This window comes from Polyodon spathula, chromosome 30 (assembly GCF_017654505.1).
Source record: "Polyodon spathula isolate WHYD16114869_AA chromosome 30, ASM1765450v1, whole genome shotgun sequence".
In the NCBI taxonomy this organism is placed as follows: Eukaryota; Metazoa; Chordata; class Actinopteri; order Acipenseriformes; family Polyodontidae; genus Polyodon; species Polyodon spathula.
This window is the reverse complement of record NC_054563.1, coordinates 8,462,194-8,477,923: the sequence shown is the minus strand read 5'-3', so window position 1 is coordinate 8,477,923 and position 15,730 is coordinate 8,462,194. Positions and strand designations below refer to the sequence as shown.

Genomic DNA, 15,730 nt, shown 5'->3' with positions numbered 1-15,730 from the left:
AGAACACATTCCTTTGGGGGATGGCTTAGGGTGCAGGAATGTTAAGTCATAGTGTCACTATGGATAAATAAAGAACAGTAATAGCCCTGCACTGGACAGCTGGTACAGTCATGAGGTGGCAGAGGATCGGCGCTAAAGTTCATGAAGGGGGATTTTTAAAAGGGGACGCCACCTTTACCAGCACTGCTTCGTTGCATTGTTCATTTCTATCTGGTGGTTACGCTGCTGTGACTGCAAGGACCCATGCGGTTGTTTTGCCTCCCTGCAGGGAAAGGGGGTAACAAAGGTGCGGGCAGCAAGGACAAGAAGAATGTGAAGAAGGTGACTGTGTCCAAACCCAACAGCATCAAATCCATGTTCATGGCCAGCTCGGTGAAGAAGAGCTCGGAGGTCAGTGTGTTTCTCCACTTGGATTTCTGAAAGAAAGCCTTCATTTGCTGTGTCTCGCTTGGGCTGTGATAAATGTGTGTAATCGCTAATGTGTACACACATCTATATTTATACAGAAAGACATTGACTTATCTAAGGATGACTTACTGGGGGACCTCCTGCAAGATCTCCATTCTGAGGTACGTTCTTTGTCTGCTTGGTATGCAGTACAGTGTATTTTCAAATGATTTGTGTGTGTGTGTGTGCACAGTATTAGGTAGCCTTACTTCCCTTCTTGTGTTACTATGCCTGTAATTGACTGCTGTTTGTTTAGGGTTACAATGGGATATATAGATATTCCTTCATGTAAATGTGCAGTGTGATTCTCTTATGTCTCTGATTCCTCTATATTTCTGCCCCCTTCTCAGAAGCCCCAGCTGCTGACGCCCCCGCCTGTCATAACTCTGAAGAAGAAGAAGCTGCTAGTGGGAGTGCCCCAGAATCCGTTCTCTGTGAAACTGCAGGCCCCCAAGGTACCTGTTCCTCTGTGTGCACAGCCTCGGGACCCTAGAGTCCAGCAGAACACACAGGGTTCTTAGATCTAGACCTAGTAATCCACACCTAGTGCGGTGCGGACCGCTCATTAAAAACCTGCCTGCTCATGGAAGAGGAACTTGCATTGTTCCATCATTGTATTGCTTTCCTTTTTGATCCAGGCTTCTCCGTCTCCAAGCTCGTTGAAAGCGGCTTCTGTTCCTGCCCGCCCGGCTGGCTCTTCTCTCCGGCTGGCTCACCCTGTGAAGAGCGCTGGAACTCCCGGGACGAAGAGAGTAAAGCTCGAGGAAGAGCCTCGGGGTAATCCTCTAACTGGTTTAATGGGAAGCTTGGAAGTCATGACCAGGAACTAGTAGTCAGAGAGGTGTGAGAGTCAGCTGGCACTTGGAGGAAGTAGAAACATTTTGAACACCGGTAGTGCTTAACAGGATTTGTATACTGTTCCTGGTTCACAAAATTCTATGTGTTATGACCTGATTAATAGAAAGATATTAGAACAGGTTATCCAGGGGAAAATAGTTTTGTAGTTGAGCATAACTTGGCCAATATACCGTCTTACTTTGAATTACCGCCTCCCTTGAATAAGCGCTGCAGTCAGATATCAGATTTGTAATAGACGGCTGCCCTTGAATAAAAGCTGCTCTCAGTAATGAAGTTGTATCTGCAAATAAACTTCAATATACGCCTCCCTCAGATACTTAAAAAAAAAAATGCAATAAAAAATGGTGCCTTTCGAAAACCATAGTGCTTCTAATTACCACCTCCTTGAATAAACGCTGCAGATGTTTTTAGCAATTTAAAATAAATGCTGCAGCATTAATTCAAAGTAATATATATATATAATATATATATATATATATATATATATATATATATATATATATATAAAATATAATCTCATTATATGCATATACACAGAGTGGGTTCTATGGTAAACTCGTGTTGCCTCGAGGCTTGTCAGAGTATACCACAGTTATCATGTGGTGCAGCTTCAGGTGTAAAACCAATACTTTCTTTTTCCAGGAGAGTGCGACAGAGAGCTTTTAGAAATTGAATTGGCTGTATGTTCCTAACAAGATGATTTGCTCTTCAGATATGTTTCTCTCTGTAGGGATATTGTGTCATTTTATATATAAGTATGATAATGCATTGGAACTTGCCTCTTGCTGTATAGCAGCCTGCAGTGAAAGGTTAGTTTATGTGTTTGCTGTCATTGATAAAGGATGTTGTGTTTGTGTGTTTGCTCATTGATAAAGGATGTTGTGTTTGTGTGTTTGCTCACTGATAAAGGCTGTTGGTTTGTGTACTTGCTTTCAGTAGATGAGGCTGTGGAAGACATGCAGTTTGATGAGGGAGACTTTGATGAGCTGATGGAGTTTGAGAATGTAGAGGAGCCTGCCACAGCTGCCAGTGCTGCTGCCCAGCCAGTGAAGGAGGAGCCACAGCCTGAACCCATCATCAAAGTGGAGCCCAAGACTGAGCCAACTGACAAACACATCGCTTTGAAGTAAGAGAACGTGGGGGGAGAGCTCAGTGTGGAAGCAGAGGTCTCCAGCTGATCCATAGGGTGTAAAGATGAAATAATATGTGATAAGGGTCAGATTTACCCACACTGCATGTTCAGAGAAGGGCCGATGAGAATATGCGCTCCGATCTGTCATAAAAGGACTGGTTTGATTGTTAGCACAGGGGCAAGTACAGCTTAAAGGATTCAGAAGTGCATACTTATCATTCCACATTCAAAGTTAGATTACTGTCCAAATTCTTCCACAAGCAGTTTGGAACAAGTTTAGAAGATGATCAGTTAATCTGCATGGTGGTGGGTCTAATTACAGACGCTGTTCACTATGTCTTTAAAAGTACGGTATAAGGATTTCAATTGAGCGCTGTTCAGATCAGTTCAGGAGACTCTGCAGCCTGTTCATTGGTTTGCATGTCTGTTGGAGAGAGAGTGAGCGGGGGGCTTTTGGGGAAATGAGGGCGACCCTCTTTCCTCTGGCCTGTTGTTGATAGCAGTCCTTGTTTTGGAAGGAGCTCCTCGATCCCCGAGTCCTCGTGCTGGGAGCGCATGGACCAGGAGGACAGCAGTGCGGGTGCAGTGGAGGTGCATGTGGACTCCAGCCGTCTGCCTCTCGTCATGGGAGCCGAGGGGGAGAAGGTCTTCAGATTCTACTGGCTGGATGCCTTTGAGGACCCCTACAATCGTCCAGGTATCCAGTGCAACACTTACTCCATGCCAGTCAATTTCCTTCTTGATCGCTTTCCCTGCAGCTCTGTCCCTTTTCATTGGTTGTTGACATCTGAAACCCATTCTTGGACATTTTTAATGGAATAATGAAACATTTCAACCCTACGTAGCAGGGATGGAAATAAGACTCCCATTGCATAGCAGTTTGATCCATTCCTGCTTTTACTGTGAGTTTAATAAGATACACCTGCGCTTTTTACCTGTACACTGTGGCTGATCAGGGTTATTAAGACCTGGAATGGGGGATGAAATAATTCTGAAAAAACTCTTGTTTCTTCTTTTCCTCAGGCCTTGTATATCTGTTTGGTAAAGTTTGGATCGAGTCTGCAAAGGCTCACGTCAGCTGCTGCGTGGTAGTGAAGAATATCGAGAGGACGATGTATCTGTTGCCACGGGAGACTGTGAGTCCCTCTCCGTATCGCCTCGTTTTCCATGCAGCGATTATCTCGACACTTTCCTTTTGATCTGTTCTTCTCAATTTCATTTCTCTTTTCCTACCCAATTTCAAATGAAATGCTGCCTCGTTCACTAGCTGAGCAGGAGGGCTGAAGCGCAGTGCTTGTGAAGCCAGGAGCCTCTTTTCACCTGCGGAAACAGAGCAATGCATTCCCTCAAGATTCTGAGCTCTGGAGGCAAGGACGTGGCGTGGAAAGTTTTGCATTCAGACAAATGACAAATGTGTAATTGAGCTGTAATTGATTCATTATATACGCGGGTGTGCTGAGGTTCAGCTGCAGTTTGAAGTTAGTTCCGAATTGTACAATTAGAATTGTAATTGAGCCCGGGTCTGCCCCTAACCCCCTACCCGTGCACTACGCAAAGTCTAATATCGTCAGCATTGTGTTACTAGGGTAGCTGCTGGGAGCCTCGACACAGCTTCACTCCCACCCTTGTCGTCCCATGCGTTATAACCTCAGACCCGCATGGCTCATTTAGAAACCCAAGGGTTGCTGGTTCTAAAGATGGCACTGCTTGCTCCGTGTGTGTTTAGAGAGTAAATCTTAAAACCGGGGCGGAGACGGGCACCCCAGTGACCATGATGGACGTGTACCAGGAATTCAACGAGATCGCCGACAGATACAAGATCATGAAGTTCAAGTCGAAGGTGAGGGGCTCGCTCTGCATTTTCAGACAATGTCTGATTGTGATCATTTTGTCTAACCTTTCAATAAGCAGAGACTGCTTGGCACTGTAGGTGTGTATTTCATCAGTATCTAACATTCACTATACCTGTGTCTTTTTGTATCCAATCAGAAAGTGGTGAAGAACTATGCTTTTGAGATCCCAGATGTCCCTGAGCAGTCTGAGTATTTGGAAGTGAGATACTCTGTAAGTGAAGCCAACTTTACTGAAACGCTGTCATTCCAGCAGTGGAAACGTGTCACCCAGACAGAAAAGTTCAGTTCAGGGTTAATCTGGGAAACCATGGCCCATAACCAAGGCTTTAGTCCAGTCTTTTAATGGACTCCTGTTTGTATTCACAGAAGAGAAAGATGTTAATGTTACCAACTGAGAAACTAGGTGAGTGTGCTTGGGAGACATGGTGTTATATATCCCAGCTGATTGGTCCTAGCTTTGTCATATTAACATGTGCTTTTCTCTATCCAAAACATAGGCGTTCATTAGAGACTGGAGTAAACACTATGTAAATATAACCCCCTGTGCTATTCGTCCTGGTGTGTTCTGCATACTTTTATGGTACCTGCTGTACTTTCCAGTGCTGGGACAAATATTTGAGTATTTGCACAAACACTGCTTGAAATGTATTTAATGGCATCATGTTCATATTTGTTCATTTGACAGAATAAAACAAATAATTACTGTGTCAAAAAGATACAGGTCAAAGGAAGTCACTGCATTCATGAATATTTATATTGATGAGCCACGGTGTATAGGAAACAAGCTCAGGTGTGTCTTATTAAACTCCCAGTAAAACCAGGAATGGATCAAACTGCTATGCCACAGGAGTGTAATTACTGTCCCTGTGTTGGTGCCCGCACTGTCACTATAGTGACATGTTGTCTCGGTGAAGCCTCCTGGCTGACAGCGCTGTGCTCTGATCATGTTGCAGGCTGACCTGCCCCAGCTGCCCCAGGACCTGAAAGGGGAGACCTTCTCCCAGGTGTTCGGGACCAACACCAGCAGCCTAGAGCACTTCCTGTTGGGCAGGAAGATCAAGGGGCCATGCTGGCTGGATGTGAAAACTCCCCGTAAGTATGACCTGCATTTAAAAAATGGAACTGAATTCCCATTTGATTGGTACTTGCTTGTAAAGATGAGGGAAGGACCGCTTTTCTTTTTCTGAAATCAGCACGCTAATGAATGGATTTATGGAATGCCGAATGGATATCTGTGTGGTGTGCATGTGAAAAGGATTAAAAGGCTCTTGTGACTGTTCCTGTTCAGAGCTGGCCAGCCAGCCGATGAGCTGGTGCAAAGTGGAGGCGGTGGCGTTGAAGAGTGATCTGGTGAGCGTTGTGAAGGACATTGCGGCCCCGCCCCTCGTGGTCCTGAGCATCAGCATGAAGACCGTGCAGAATCTGAAAACTCATCAGAACGAGGTGAGCAGGGAGCAAAAACACATCAAAACGATGTACAGGAATCGGGCTGTCACGCCAGCAGCTCATCCTTGATTGCTGTGCAGATTCAGGACTCATAGTTAAAGACCGAATGAATGCACCAAAGCCAATCAGCACTTTGATAGATGCTTATTGCAAAAAGAGAATGTCGGGATTGTGAAGAACAGGTTTCCCTTTATTTTTCAAAAGTTTTTGATTTCAGTTAGGCAGAACTGTTAATTTGAATTGCAGTCCTCCCCAGTCCAGCACACATCCTGTCATTGGCTCAGTGGTAAATGGCAAGGTCTGTAAGAAGGATTTACCACGTTGTTCTGATTGTAAGAACAGCTTGTGATTGTGCTTTTAATCAGTCTTAACAAAAAAAGAACAGCGGCTTAATACAGAATCCGATTATTGATTTCCACTAATTGAACGAATCTCTCCCCGCTGCTTTCGTTTACATCTTTATTTGGGTCGTCATAATAATCAAAGTGCATCAGCAGATTCAGTTGCAAAGAAGTGTTTTCAGTTCATGTGAAACTGATCAGTCCAAACTTTTACTCTCTACTCCCCACGATTCGTAAGACACAGCCTGTGAAGTTTGAAAGGAAGAGAGGCCAGAAGCTTTACCTCTTGCCCCGTGAAGGCTAGCGCTGTGTTGGTTTTGTTGCATGACTGCACTGCTTGCTGATGCCCGGATCTCCATTTGCTTCCTCTTGTGTGCAGATCGTGTCCCTGGCAGGCTTGCTGCATAACCAGTTTCCTCTGGACAGAGCTCCCCCGCAACCTCCCTTCCAGACACACTTCTGTGGTGAGTTGATCTCGCAATGGTGCAGTAACTGCGCGAGGTGGGCAGGCTTGTGCTTCATGGTTTAATAAACTCAGAACTTCAAAGTACAACTGATAAAGGGAATTCCCCGAATGGTTAGTCTGTATGACTTGGGTTCCTGTGATTTTAATGAACCTGACATGCCCATGCACAGTTTCATGTATAAAACTAAATTCTCTTTGGGTCTGGTTGTTGTGTGAGTAAGGGAGTGCTTCTCTGTCAGAGTCAGTTAAAAAATAATGAAATATGTTTGTTCGATTTTTATTACCTGGAAGAAATCTTTCTTCTACAGTGTTGTATTTTAAGAATCCATATATCTTGAATTGAAGTAAAAAAAATAAAAAACGAACTGTCAAATCATCCAAATCTCTTAATAACAAAAACAAGCAGTGTGGCCAACACTGTTGAGACTAATAAGAGGTAAGACAATAGATTTTTACACCCAAAACTTGGTTTGCACTCCCTTAAAGGCACAGGTGTTTTTGGCACAAAGTTCCAGGCTTTACTGTTACATCATTGCAAATACACAACCCATACCCTGGGTACGCAGGAGCTCGCTGCTGAAATAATTAATGTAAGAGAGGGCAAAAAGCACCTTGCCCCTCTAAAGAAGGGATGGAAACAATACTCCTATTGCATAGCAGTTTCACTACGAGCTGGATTAGCCACAGTGTATAGGTAATAAGCTCCAGGTGTGTCGTCTTAAACTCATTGTGGAACCAGGAGTGGATCAAATTGCTGTGCAACGGGAGCCTTGTTCCCACCCCTGTACAGTAGCCAAAAGCAATCAATGTAACCTCTAGTGTACATTGTAAATCATACCATCTAAAATCCCTCCTGCCAGATTAGGTTAACGTTCAGCTGCCTCTTTTAGTCAGTGTTGTGTCTATTTCTTGTTTCCTAATGTAATTGAATTGGCTGATACCTTGAAATGCATCTGTAATTTTCCTGGTTGGGTGTTTTTTGTTTTATTACCTACTGAAATAATGTGAATCTCCTGTTCCAGTGATCAGCAAGCCAAACGACTGCATCTACCCGTTCGATTTCAACGAAGCTGTGAAAAGAAAGGCAAGTGTAGTTTTAATAAAACAGTGAGAATGCCTGTGTGGTCAGCATGATCAGACTCAGAAGTTATGCACTGTTTGCGGATCGTGTTACACAATATGTACTGTGTGTGTAGGGTTGTGCTGAGTGATGTCCAAGTCCTGGGTTTGTTTAACATGTTCCTGTAACACGTTTCGGTTTACAGAACGCCAAGGTGGAGATTGCTTCAACAGAGAGAACATTACTGGGGTTTTTCCTGGCAAAACTTTACAAGATCGACCCTGATGTCATTGTGGTGAGTGATGCAGCAATATGATAAGGATCCTGTTTCCAGTAGTTCATAAGTGTCACAGAGTATCATTGTTGTTTCTTTGTGCACAAAACATGCTGCTCACCTGGCAATAGCAATCTGACCCTTATCTCTCCACTATGGGGACTTAACTATAGTGTAGCTTTCTGAGACGTGTTGCTTTAGTGTTATCTCAATATGTATTACTAATACTTGCATTGTCTTCCTAATTCCTAGCTTTACATGGGGATGGTACTAAGGTCCTCATTGCAGAGCAGTTTGATCAATTCCTGGTTTGACTATGAGGTTAATGAGACAAACCTGAGCTTGTTACCTGTACACTGGATAAGCTCTTAGTATAACCTGGAATGGGTGAAGTTGCTGTGCAGTAGTAGTCTTTTTATCCCTGTTATGGTACTTTTACTATACCGTAGTATGTGGACTGTTCTGCTTGGAGCCTGGTTGAAAATAAGGTGATTTATGTGTGATCAATGTTGAGAATACTTTGTAACTTACCTCAGTTCATTAATATCCAGTATGGGCTGTTATTGTCCCTTGTGATAAACCCCATGCCAGTTTGCTCTCCTCTTATACTCCAGGATCAGACAACATTTTCATTTTTTTTTTTAAACTCTCATCTTGGTTTTGCTTCTGTGGATTATAGAGCTCTTGCAGTGCAGTGAAAGCACAGTGGTCCGTCTGTAGATTATAGAGCTCTTGCAGTGCAGTGAAAGCACAGTGGTCCCTTCTGGGTTATAGCGCTCTTGCAGTGCAGTGAAAGCACAGTGGTCCGTCTGTACCGACAGTCATTCAGCAGGTGGATTTCATCTTGTTCTTTTCAGGGCCATGACATCTACAGCTTTGACCTGGATGTTCTGCTGCAGAGAATCAACGCCTGCAAGGTGCCTAACTGGTCCAAGATCGGACGCTTGAGAAGATCCGTCATGCCCAAACTTGGGGTAAGAGAGAGTTTTTCTATTGCAGGGCAGAAATGTCAAGCAGAAGGGAGGGTATGACTGAGATGAGGATTGTCTCTAGCTATGTTCAGGGGATTTTTAGAACATGGATTGAATTTGGTTTAATTGTTTTTTTTTGTTTAAATAACAATGTCAGGAGCAGCATAGATTAAACTGCTCCAGAATTACCTGCTAGCCCTAGATCAGCCTTAATTAGTGTCTAATTAAATGTATAAATGCAGCATAGGTAAGATAGGCTATTATGTGTTTTAAACATTGCATTGCACAATCCACGAGGCACTGATAAGATCATTTAAAAAATGTATTGAATGACATTGGATAGAACATTCATTTGTCAATTTAGAAATATGGAACCTTGCTGAGATGTAATATTTATACAGTTGGGTTACTGTAGAAGATAAGTTTTATAACAATTCCAGTGCAACATTGTAGAGTGCTCCAGGATCCGCTGCTCACTGAAGGAGGATATTAGCCACATTATTACTGTGCCCTGCTCTTCTCTTTCAATCCCAGGGCCGCAGTGGCTTTGCAGAGAAGAACGCTACTTGTGGGAGAATGATCTGCGACGTGCAGATCTCAGCCAAGGAGCTTATCCGCTGCAAGAGCTACCACCTGTCTGAGCTCGTCCTGCACATCCTCAAGAGCGAGAGGCCTGTGATCCCCCAAGAAGACATTAAGAATCTCTATAGGTAGCCAGAGAGAACAGCAAGACACAGTGCTGTAGCAGTTGTGGTTCAGACACTCCCCTTCCACCTCCCTGGATAGGTTCCCTTGAGCCCTGGTTGTCTCCGTGCAGCTCCTGGTGAATGGAGTGAAGTGGTGGATGGGAAAGACAGTCAAGAAAAAAAAAATGGGCTTGATTGTTAGATTTATACTTGTTCTTTCCTGAAGCACTTGCAAGGCACTGTTGTTGATTTATATGTTGGTTACTTTATTGGGTGCTGTACATACTTAATTTCTGGGAAAAAAAGTAGTGCTAATCGTGACTGAGTAAAAAGATCTGAGAATCTAGCCCAGGGCTTCCCAAACCTGGTCCTGGGGACCCCAGTGTTGCTTTACTGAACTCTTAGTTGAACTAATTTGCTTAAGTAGACTTTTTTTTATTGTTTTCAGCTGTTAAACAGTAAGAGATTTCAAGTGAATTCTAAAATGTTATAAGTAACTTGAAATGTGCAACTTTTTAGGAGCTGAGAACAATTAAAAAGATCTCTTTAAGCAAATTGTTAGTTACTTAATTGAACTTTGTTTAATTGAGAGCTCAGGTGGAACAAAAACCAAGAGACCCTGGGGTCCCCAGAACCAAGTTTGTGAAGCCCTGGGCTGGCACTTTGTGTGGTGTGTGTATGTAAATATATAACTAATTTCCATTGAAGAAGTGAATTTCTACAATGCCTGCTTTCCCTCTGATTTCCCTTGAAGTGAATTTGTACAATGCCTGCTTTCCCTCTGATTTCCCTTGAAGAAGTGAATTTGTATAATGCCTGCCTTCCCTCTGATTTTCAGCGATTCCCATCGCCTGCTGTACCTCTTGGAGAGCACCTGGATGGATGCCAAGTTCATTCTGCAGATCATGTGTGAGCTGAACGTTCTCCCGCTGGCCTTGCAGATCACTAACATCGCCGGGAACGTCATGGTAAGTCGTGCCTTGCTCTTAAATAAATAACCCATTGGGAACTGCTAGGAAATGGGAGGAACCTCTTGATGCCTGTTGATCCCTGATGCAAAGGGAGGAGTTGTCCTGTTTTCCCCATAGGATAGGACAGCCAGAGAGTGGTGAGGGTATGGAATGGGTTTCCTAGCCACACTGTTGATGCTGGATCACTGGGATCCTTTAAGCTCCTACTTGATAGAGTTTTGAGATCAAGCTGTTCCTATGAACCTGGTGGAACACAGACTGCCCTCCTCCTCATTCCAACATTTTTTGGATGTTCTTAATTGAAGAATAGGCAGCAGAGCTGAAAGAGATTGTGGAAGCTGAAGGGCTGAACACACAGAACGAGCGTAGCAGCTAACCGTGTGTGTGTGTGTGTGTTTTGTTCTTAGTCCAGGACCCTGATGGGTGGGCGTGCAGAAAGAAATGAGTATCTCTTGCTGCATGCGTTCCACGAGAGGGATTACATCGTACCAGACAAGCAGGTCTTCAAGAAAGTGCAGCAGGATCACGTAAGTGTATTGGCTGACGGGGTTCCCTTGGCAGCCCTTGTGGTTGCCCTCTGAATTGTGGGTGCTGTGGACTGGTAGCGGGTTGAACTTACTGCCTGACAGCAACATGGCAACTCCAGTCATTCCTCGTGTTTCTGTGAGTCTGAATTGCAGGGGGCCTGTGCAGAGATGTTACTCTCACATTAAATGCAGGAAACGTGCACACTGGTGTGCACCAGGGGTCTTCATTGTGCCCAGCAGACCAACATCAGACATGTGCCAATTTAAATAGTCAGGCAGCTATAAGAAAATGTTAGTGCGCACACTACTTTGCCTGCCCTGTCAGCACTGGTGTGCAGAGTGGACGAGCTGATCTGAACTGCCCTTCTGTGCTTGTGTTCCAGGTTGATGAGGATGACGAGGGGGATGCAGGCCAGGGCAAGTCCAGGAAGGTCAAGAAGAAGGCAGCCTACGCTGGAGGTCTCGTCCTGGAACCCAAAGTTGGTAAGATCTCCAAATCTTCCGCCTTCATGCCTGGGTTTCAGGTTTAAGCCACAGTGAGTCACCAAGACCCACCCTCAACACTGTGATTGGTTTGTGTCCAATAAAACCTCCCGTTTTCAGAATTCCAATATACTGTTCCGGCAACGCAATTGCATGGTATGTGAGCATTGGAGGACCAATGCTTCTGATGAGCTGGGATTTTGACAGATCTGCAAATGCTGATTTGATTATTTTTCTGCAGTGTTGGTCAAAGTGTTGGCTCTCAATCTCTGCATTCCCTTTGTTACAGGTTTCTATGACAAGTTCATCCTGCTGCTGGATTTCAACAGCTTGTACCCCTCCATCATCCAGGAGTTCAACATCTGCTTCACCACAGTGCAGAGGCTTGCCCCAGGCTCCCAGAAAACAGCTGAGGTAACCGGAGGCAGGGCTGGAGACAACTGGGAAAGATTTGTTTTTCATCCATTGCTCTCGAGATGCATTCAAGCCACTGCACGCTGGATCTGTTGTGTTTCTGTGATACTGATCTTGTGTTTCTATACACAGTCTGACCAAATGTATTTCACATACTCAAAAAACAACTAAGTCAGAATAAAAGAAGCAGCCATATAAAGATGCGACATCAACAAAAGGGACCAGATGTTATGCAGAAAAAGGTCAACCCTGTAATAATGTAATGTGGTCTTGGCTAAGTTTAACAAGACTCAGTTGGCAAACTTGGATCCCTTTTTTTATTGCAGTTGGTACTAGCAGCTGCTTGAATAAAAAGTCAGAGTTATGAGCAGGATAAGATCCCAGAGCTGTGTTGTGTTATTGTCTGATAAGTTCTACCATCTCTGTGGGCTGTGCTGTAGTCTGGTAATCCCTCTGCTTGGTGTGCTGTGCTGTTTGTGGTAATCCCTCTGCTTGGTGTGCTGTGCTGTTTGTGGTAATCTCGCTGCATTACTGTGTTGTGCTTTTGTCTGATTGGTGTGTTGTGTGTTTCCGGCTCAGGGGGAGGAGCAGGATGAGATCCCGCAGATTCCCGATCCCGACCAGGACATGGGAATCCTGCCCAAGGAGATCCGGAAGCTGGTGGAGAGGAGGAGGCAGGTCAAGCAGCTGATGAAGCAGCCCGATCTCAACCCCGATCTCCTCATGCAGGTATGACCCCGTCCTTCCTATGCTTCTAACCAGCAGTGCTTTTACTGGCGTTAGCAGCAATAAAGGGATGAGCTCAGCCTTGCATAGGAGCACACTGCGTCTCACTCTCCAGGATACACATTCAGAAGCAAGGAAACTCTGCATGTGTGTATGAGAGGAGTCCGTTTGTCTCCTGATCCTAGTCCTGCTGCACAGTGTCTTCATGATTTCACCATCTGTGTTCACTTTAAATACCACCTTCTGTTATGCATATATTTACATAGATTTGTATGTAATTGTATTGTTCTTTTCCAGTATGACATCAGGCAGAAAGCTCTGAAGCTCACTGCTAACAGCATGTACGGCTGCCTGGGGTTTGCCTTCAGCAGATTCTACGCTAAACCACTGGCTGCCCTGGTCACGCATACAGGGCGAGAGGTAAAGGTGGGGTGGGGTGGGGGTCTGTATGGCCCTATGAAGCGCTAGAGTTAAGTTACTGGCTGATCTGCAATGCTGATTTGCAAAGACTTCAATTAAACAATGGGGTTGTTGTGCACTCCCTGTCCGTCCTTATGTCTGTCGCACTCTGCATAGTGAGCATCATAACTGCCTGGATTCTGTTTCACACTTTCTGTTGCACTCCAAGCCTTCTGTAGATGTTTCAGATTGCATTTGGCTTAGAGTTACCATACGACTCCATGTACACTTGGGCAGTGTGGAGCAGTTCAGGCTTTTCAACTTGCATCTCAATGCATTCTGGTATGTTTTACCTGCCTTGGGCACTTTTCACAGCAGGACTACACTTACCAGAATGCATTGGGGTGTGAGTTGAAAACTGGCCCAAACAGTCCTGGTGTACATGGAGTGATATGGTAACCCTAATTTGGCTGTAATCTGATCAACTCTCGTTTTTTCTTATTTCCATGTGATTCTGAGGTCCATGTGAATGTGACTGCATTGGTTTTTGCATGTGCTTCGGGTTTACTTCTGTTTAATTCATGTGAGAGGAGCTCCTCCACAAGAGGGCAGTATCAGCTCACTTGATCAAGTAAACCCTGTAAGAGAGGTCACCAGGTTACGTGGCAGTGGCAATCTTTTTCAGAGCTCTGATGTTTCAATGATTTTGATGTATTTTTTTTGTGTTTTTGTTAGTGTGTTTTTGATTGAGATGGTGGCAGCACAAGAAGGAGTGTTTAGGAATGAGAAGTGGGGATGTACCTGGGTGGTGGTGTGTAATTCACTTTGTCAAGGGAGAACGGGTTTGTGCTGAGTTAGATGCTGTAATTGAGGTGAAGTTATTGAGAGCGTAATAGCAAACACACCATCCTCTTGATTCAAAGTTTAAAGTCTCAGATCGGGCCTGGGGTAGGGCAACAGAAGAGCGCTGTGCTTTAATGCTCGATACTCTTTGCTTGTTCTGATTTCCCAGATCCATGCCCTGACTCTTCACAGCAAACTTGCATACAGTGCAGTGTAATCTAAACCTACATATAGACTTTGTCCCCCAGCGTGATTACTCTACAAAGCAACAAAGCTTTACATACGTCCTGAAATCCATCAGCTGCTAGGAACTGGCTGGGCTGAATGGCTACCACCTCTCACTCAAAAATGTTCTTGTGTTTCTTATTAATTTATTTAATTAATTAATTACGCGGCATAGCTTTCTCTATGAATTTGATCTCTATGAATTGGAAGTCTGGTCATTACTACACAGAGTATTCACACAAACACAAAAGCAAGTGTTGATGGAGAAAGTAAGTTAATGCAGCCTCCCTGCACAGTCTATAAACAGTTTCTGGCTGTCTGGCACTTGGCTACAGTTTCAGTGTGTTACTCTAAGTGATTGTAATTAGGAGGCTGTGTCGCGGTCCTCCCCACGGTATCTTTCTCTCAAGCAGTGTGCGTTGCTTGGCAGGTGTTTTAATCCTCTCTGTTTGGCAGTCACCCAGCGGCAGAGCAGGGACCGCTGCCTAATAGAAATGATTTTGCTGCAATCCCTCCACATTACATTAACCACTGGTGACTGTCTGCAGCTGGGCTGTTCTGGGTCATGCTGCACTGCCTGCTGAAGTCCTTGTGTTAGAAGTGGAAGGAGAAAGAGTTGATCTTTTGTTTAATGATCAGTGCACGCAATGCCAAGAGAAACTTTTAATACTCAACCAACTGCCATTGTCAGATATCGCCCCCCCAGCAGCTTGAACCGTTCTAGAATTGGGTAGGATCTTAATTAGAAAATCTAAAAAAAAGAAATAAACAAAAAAAGAACAGGCTTGAATTACCCTGGTGCTTGCGTGCAGCTTGGTTTTCTTTTACCCTTGTTGGTATTGATTTGGGGTGGGGGGGGGGGGGTTCTATTAATCAGCTGGCTGTTCTGAAGCACTGGGCCCCTTGGTGCCATGCTTGGGCATTCATGTGTTGAGTACTGTCTTGTTTTACAGCTCCTGTTTTAATACATGATGCTTGTTCCTTCCTAAAGTCACCACTTAAGCCACTTTGTCAGATAACGGCTTTACTCAACTGTAGAAATGTGATCTGGTTTTTGAGACCGTGCGTGGAGCTCAAAGCCTGGGATTAGAACCGGACTGAGGAGAGGGCAAGACGACTGCTTTCTGGAATTCAGTTTGGAAGGTCTTTCATGCTTTGCCAGGGGGTGCCCATTAGTTTCAGGCTTCCTTTAAATAGATGGCGTGTCCAGTTCCTCTTGTAGGTGAGCGAGCGCCAGGGATGAGCTCGGCGCAGCTGTCCGGCTCTGCTTTGTTTTATTGGTTCTCGCAGTCGGGGATGCGAGACACACTGTTCCTGCTGCACTGCTGCCCCTCTTGTGTTTACGTGTCCCTGGATGGTGAAAGGTCAGGGTGAGAAGATTGTCATGCTGTCCTGTTGTGGAATCCGCCTGACAAGAGTAATGGATGAATGGATACTTTGCCCAAGATTCCTGACATTGCAGGACCTATTTAGAAATCAAAGGGCTCACCTGTGATGAGAACTCTGAGAACTCTTCTCTCTCTCTCTCTCTCTCTCTCTCTCTCTGTCTCTGTCTCTGTCTCTGTCTCTGGTGGTCTATGCAGTCTATAAATTCAAGTGCTTTGCCTA

The 15,730-nt window shown here is 44.6% G+C and overlaps 1 protein-coding gene across 1 annotated transcript; it reads left to right on the top strand.

The window, feature by feature from the left end:
• Positions 1-243: 243 nt before the first annotated feature.
• Positions 244-15,496, top strand: LOC121302618 (DNA polymerase alpha catalytic subunit-like). Its single transcript, XM_041232622.1, has 23 exons — positions 244-390; positions 507-569; positions 798-902; positions 1,086-1,224; positions 2,242-2,431; positions 2,956-3,134; positions 3,461-3,573; positions 4,164-4,277; positions 4,427-4,501; positions 5,244-5,382; positions 5,579-5,733; positions 6,457-6,541; positions 7,566-7,627; positions 7,809-7,898; positions 8,735-8,851; positions 9,383-9,558; positions 10,373-10,502; positions 10,913-11,032; positions 11,416-11,515; positions 11,805-11,929; positions 12,509-12,658; positions 12,953-13,075; positions 15,413-15,496. The coding sequence occupies exons 1-23, from the start codon at positions 244-246 to the stop codon at positions 15,494-15,496; spliced, it is 2,781 nt and encodes a 926-aa protein (XP_041088556.1).
• The last annotated feature ends 234 nt before the right edge of the window (positions 15,497-15,730 follow it).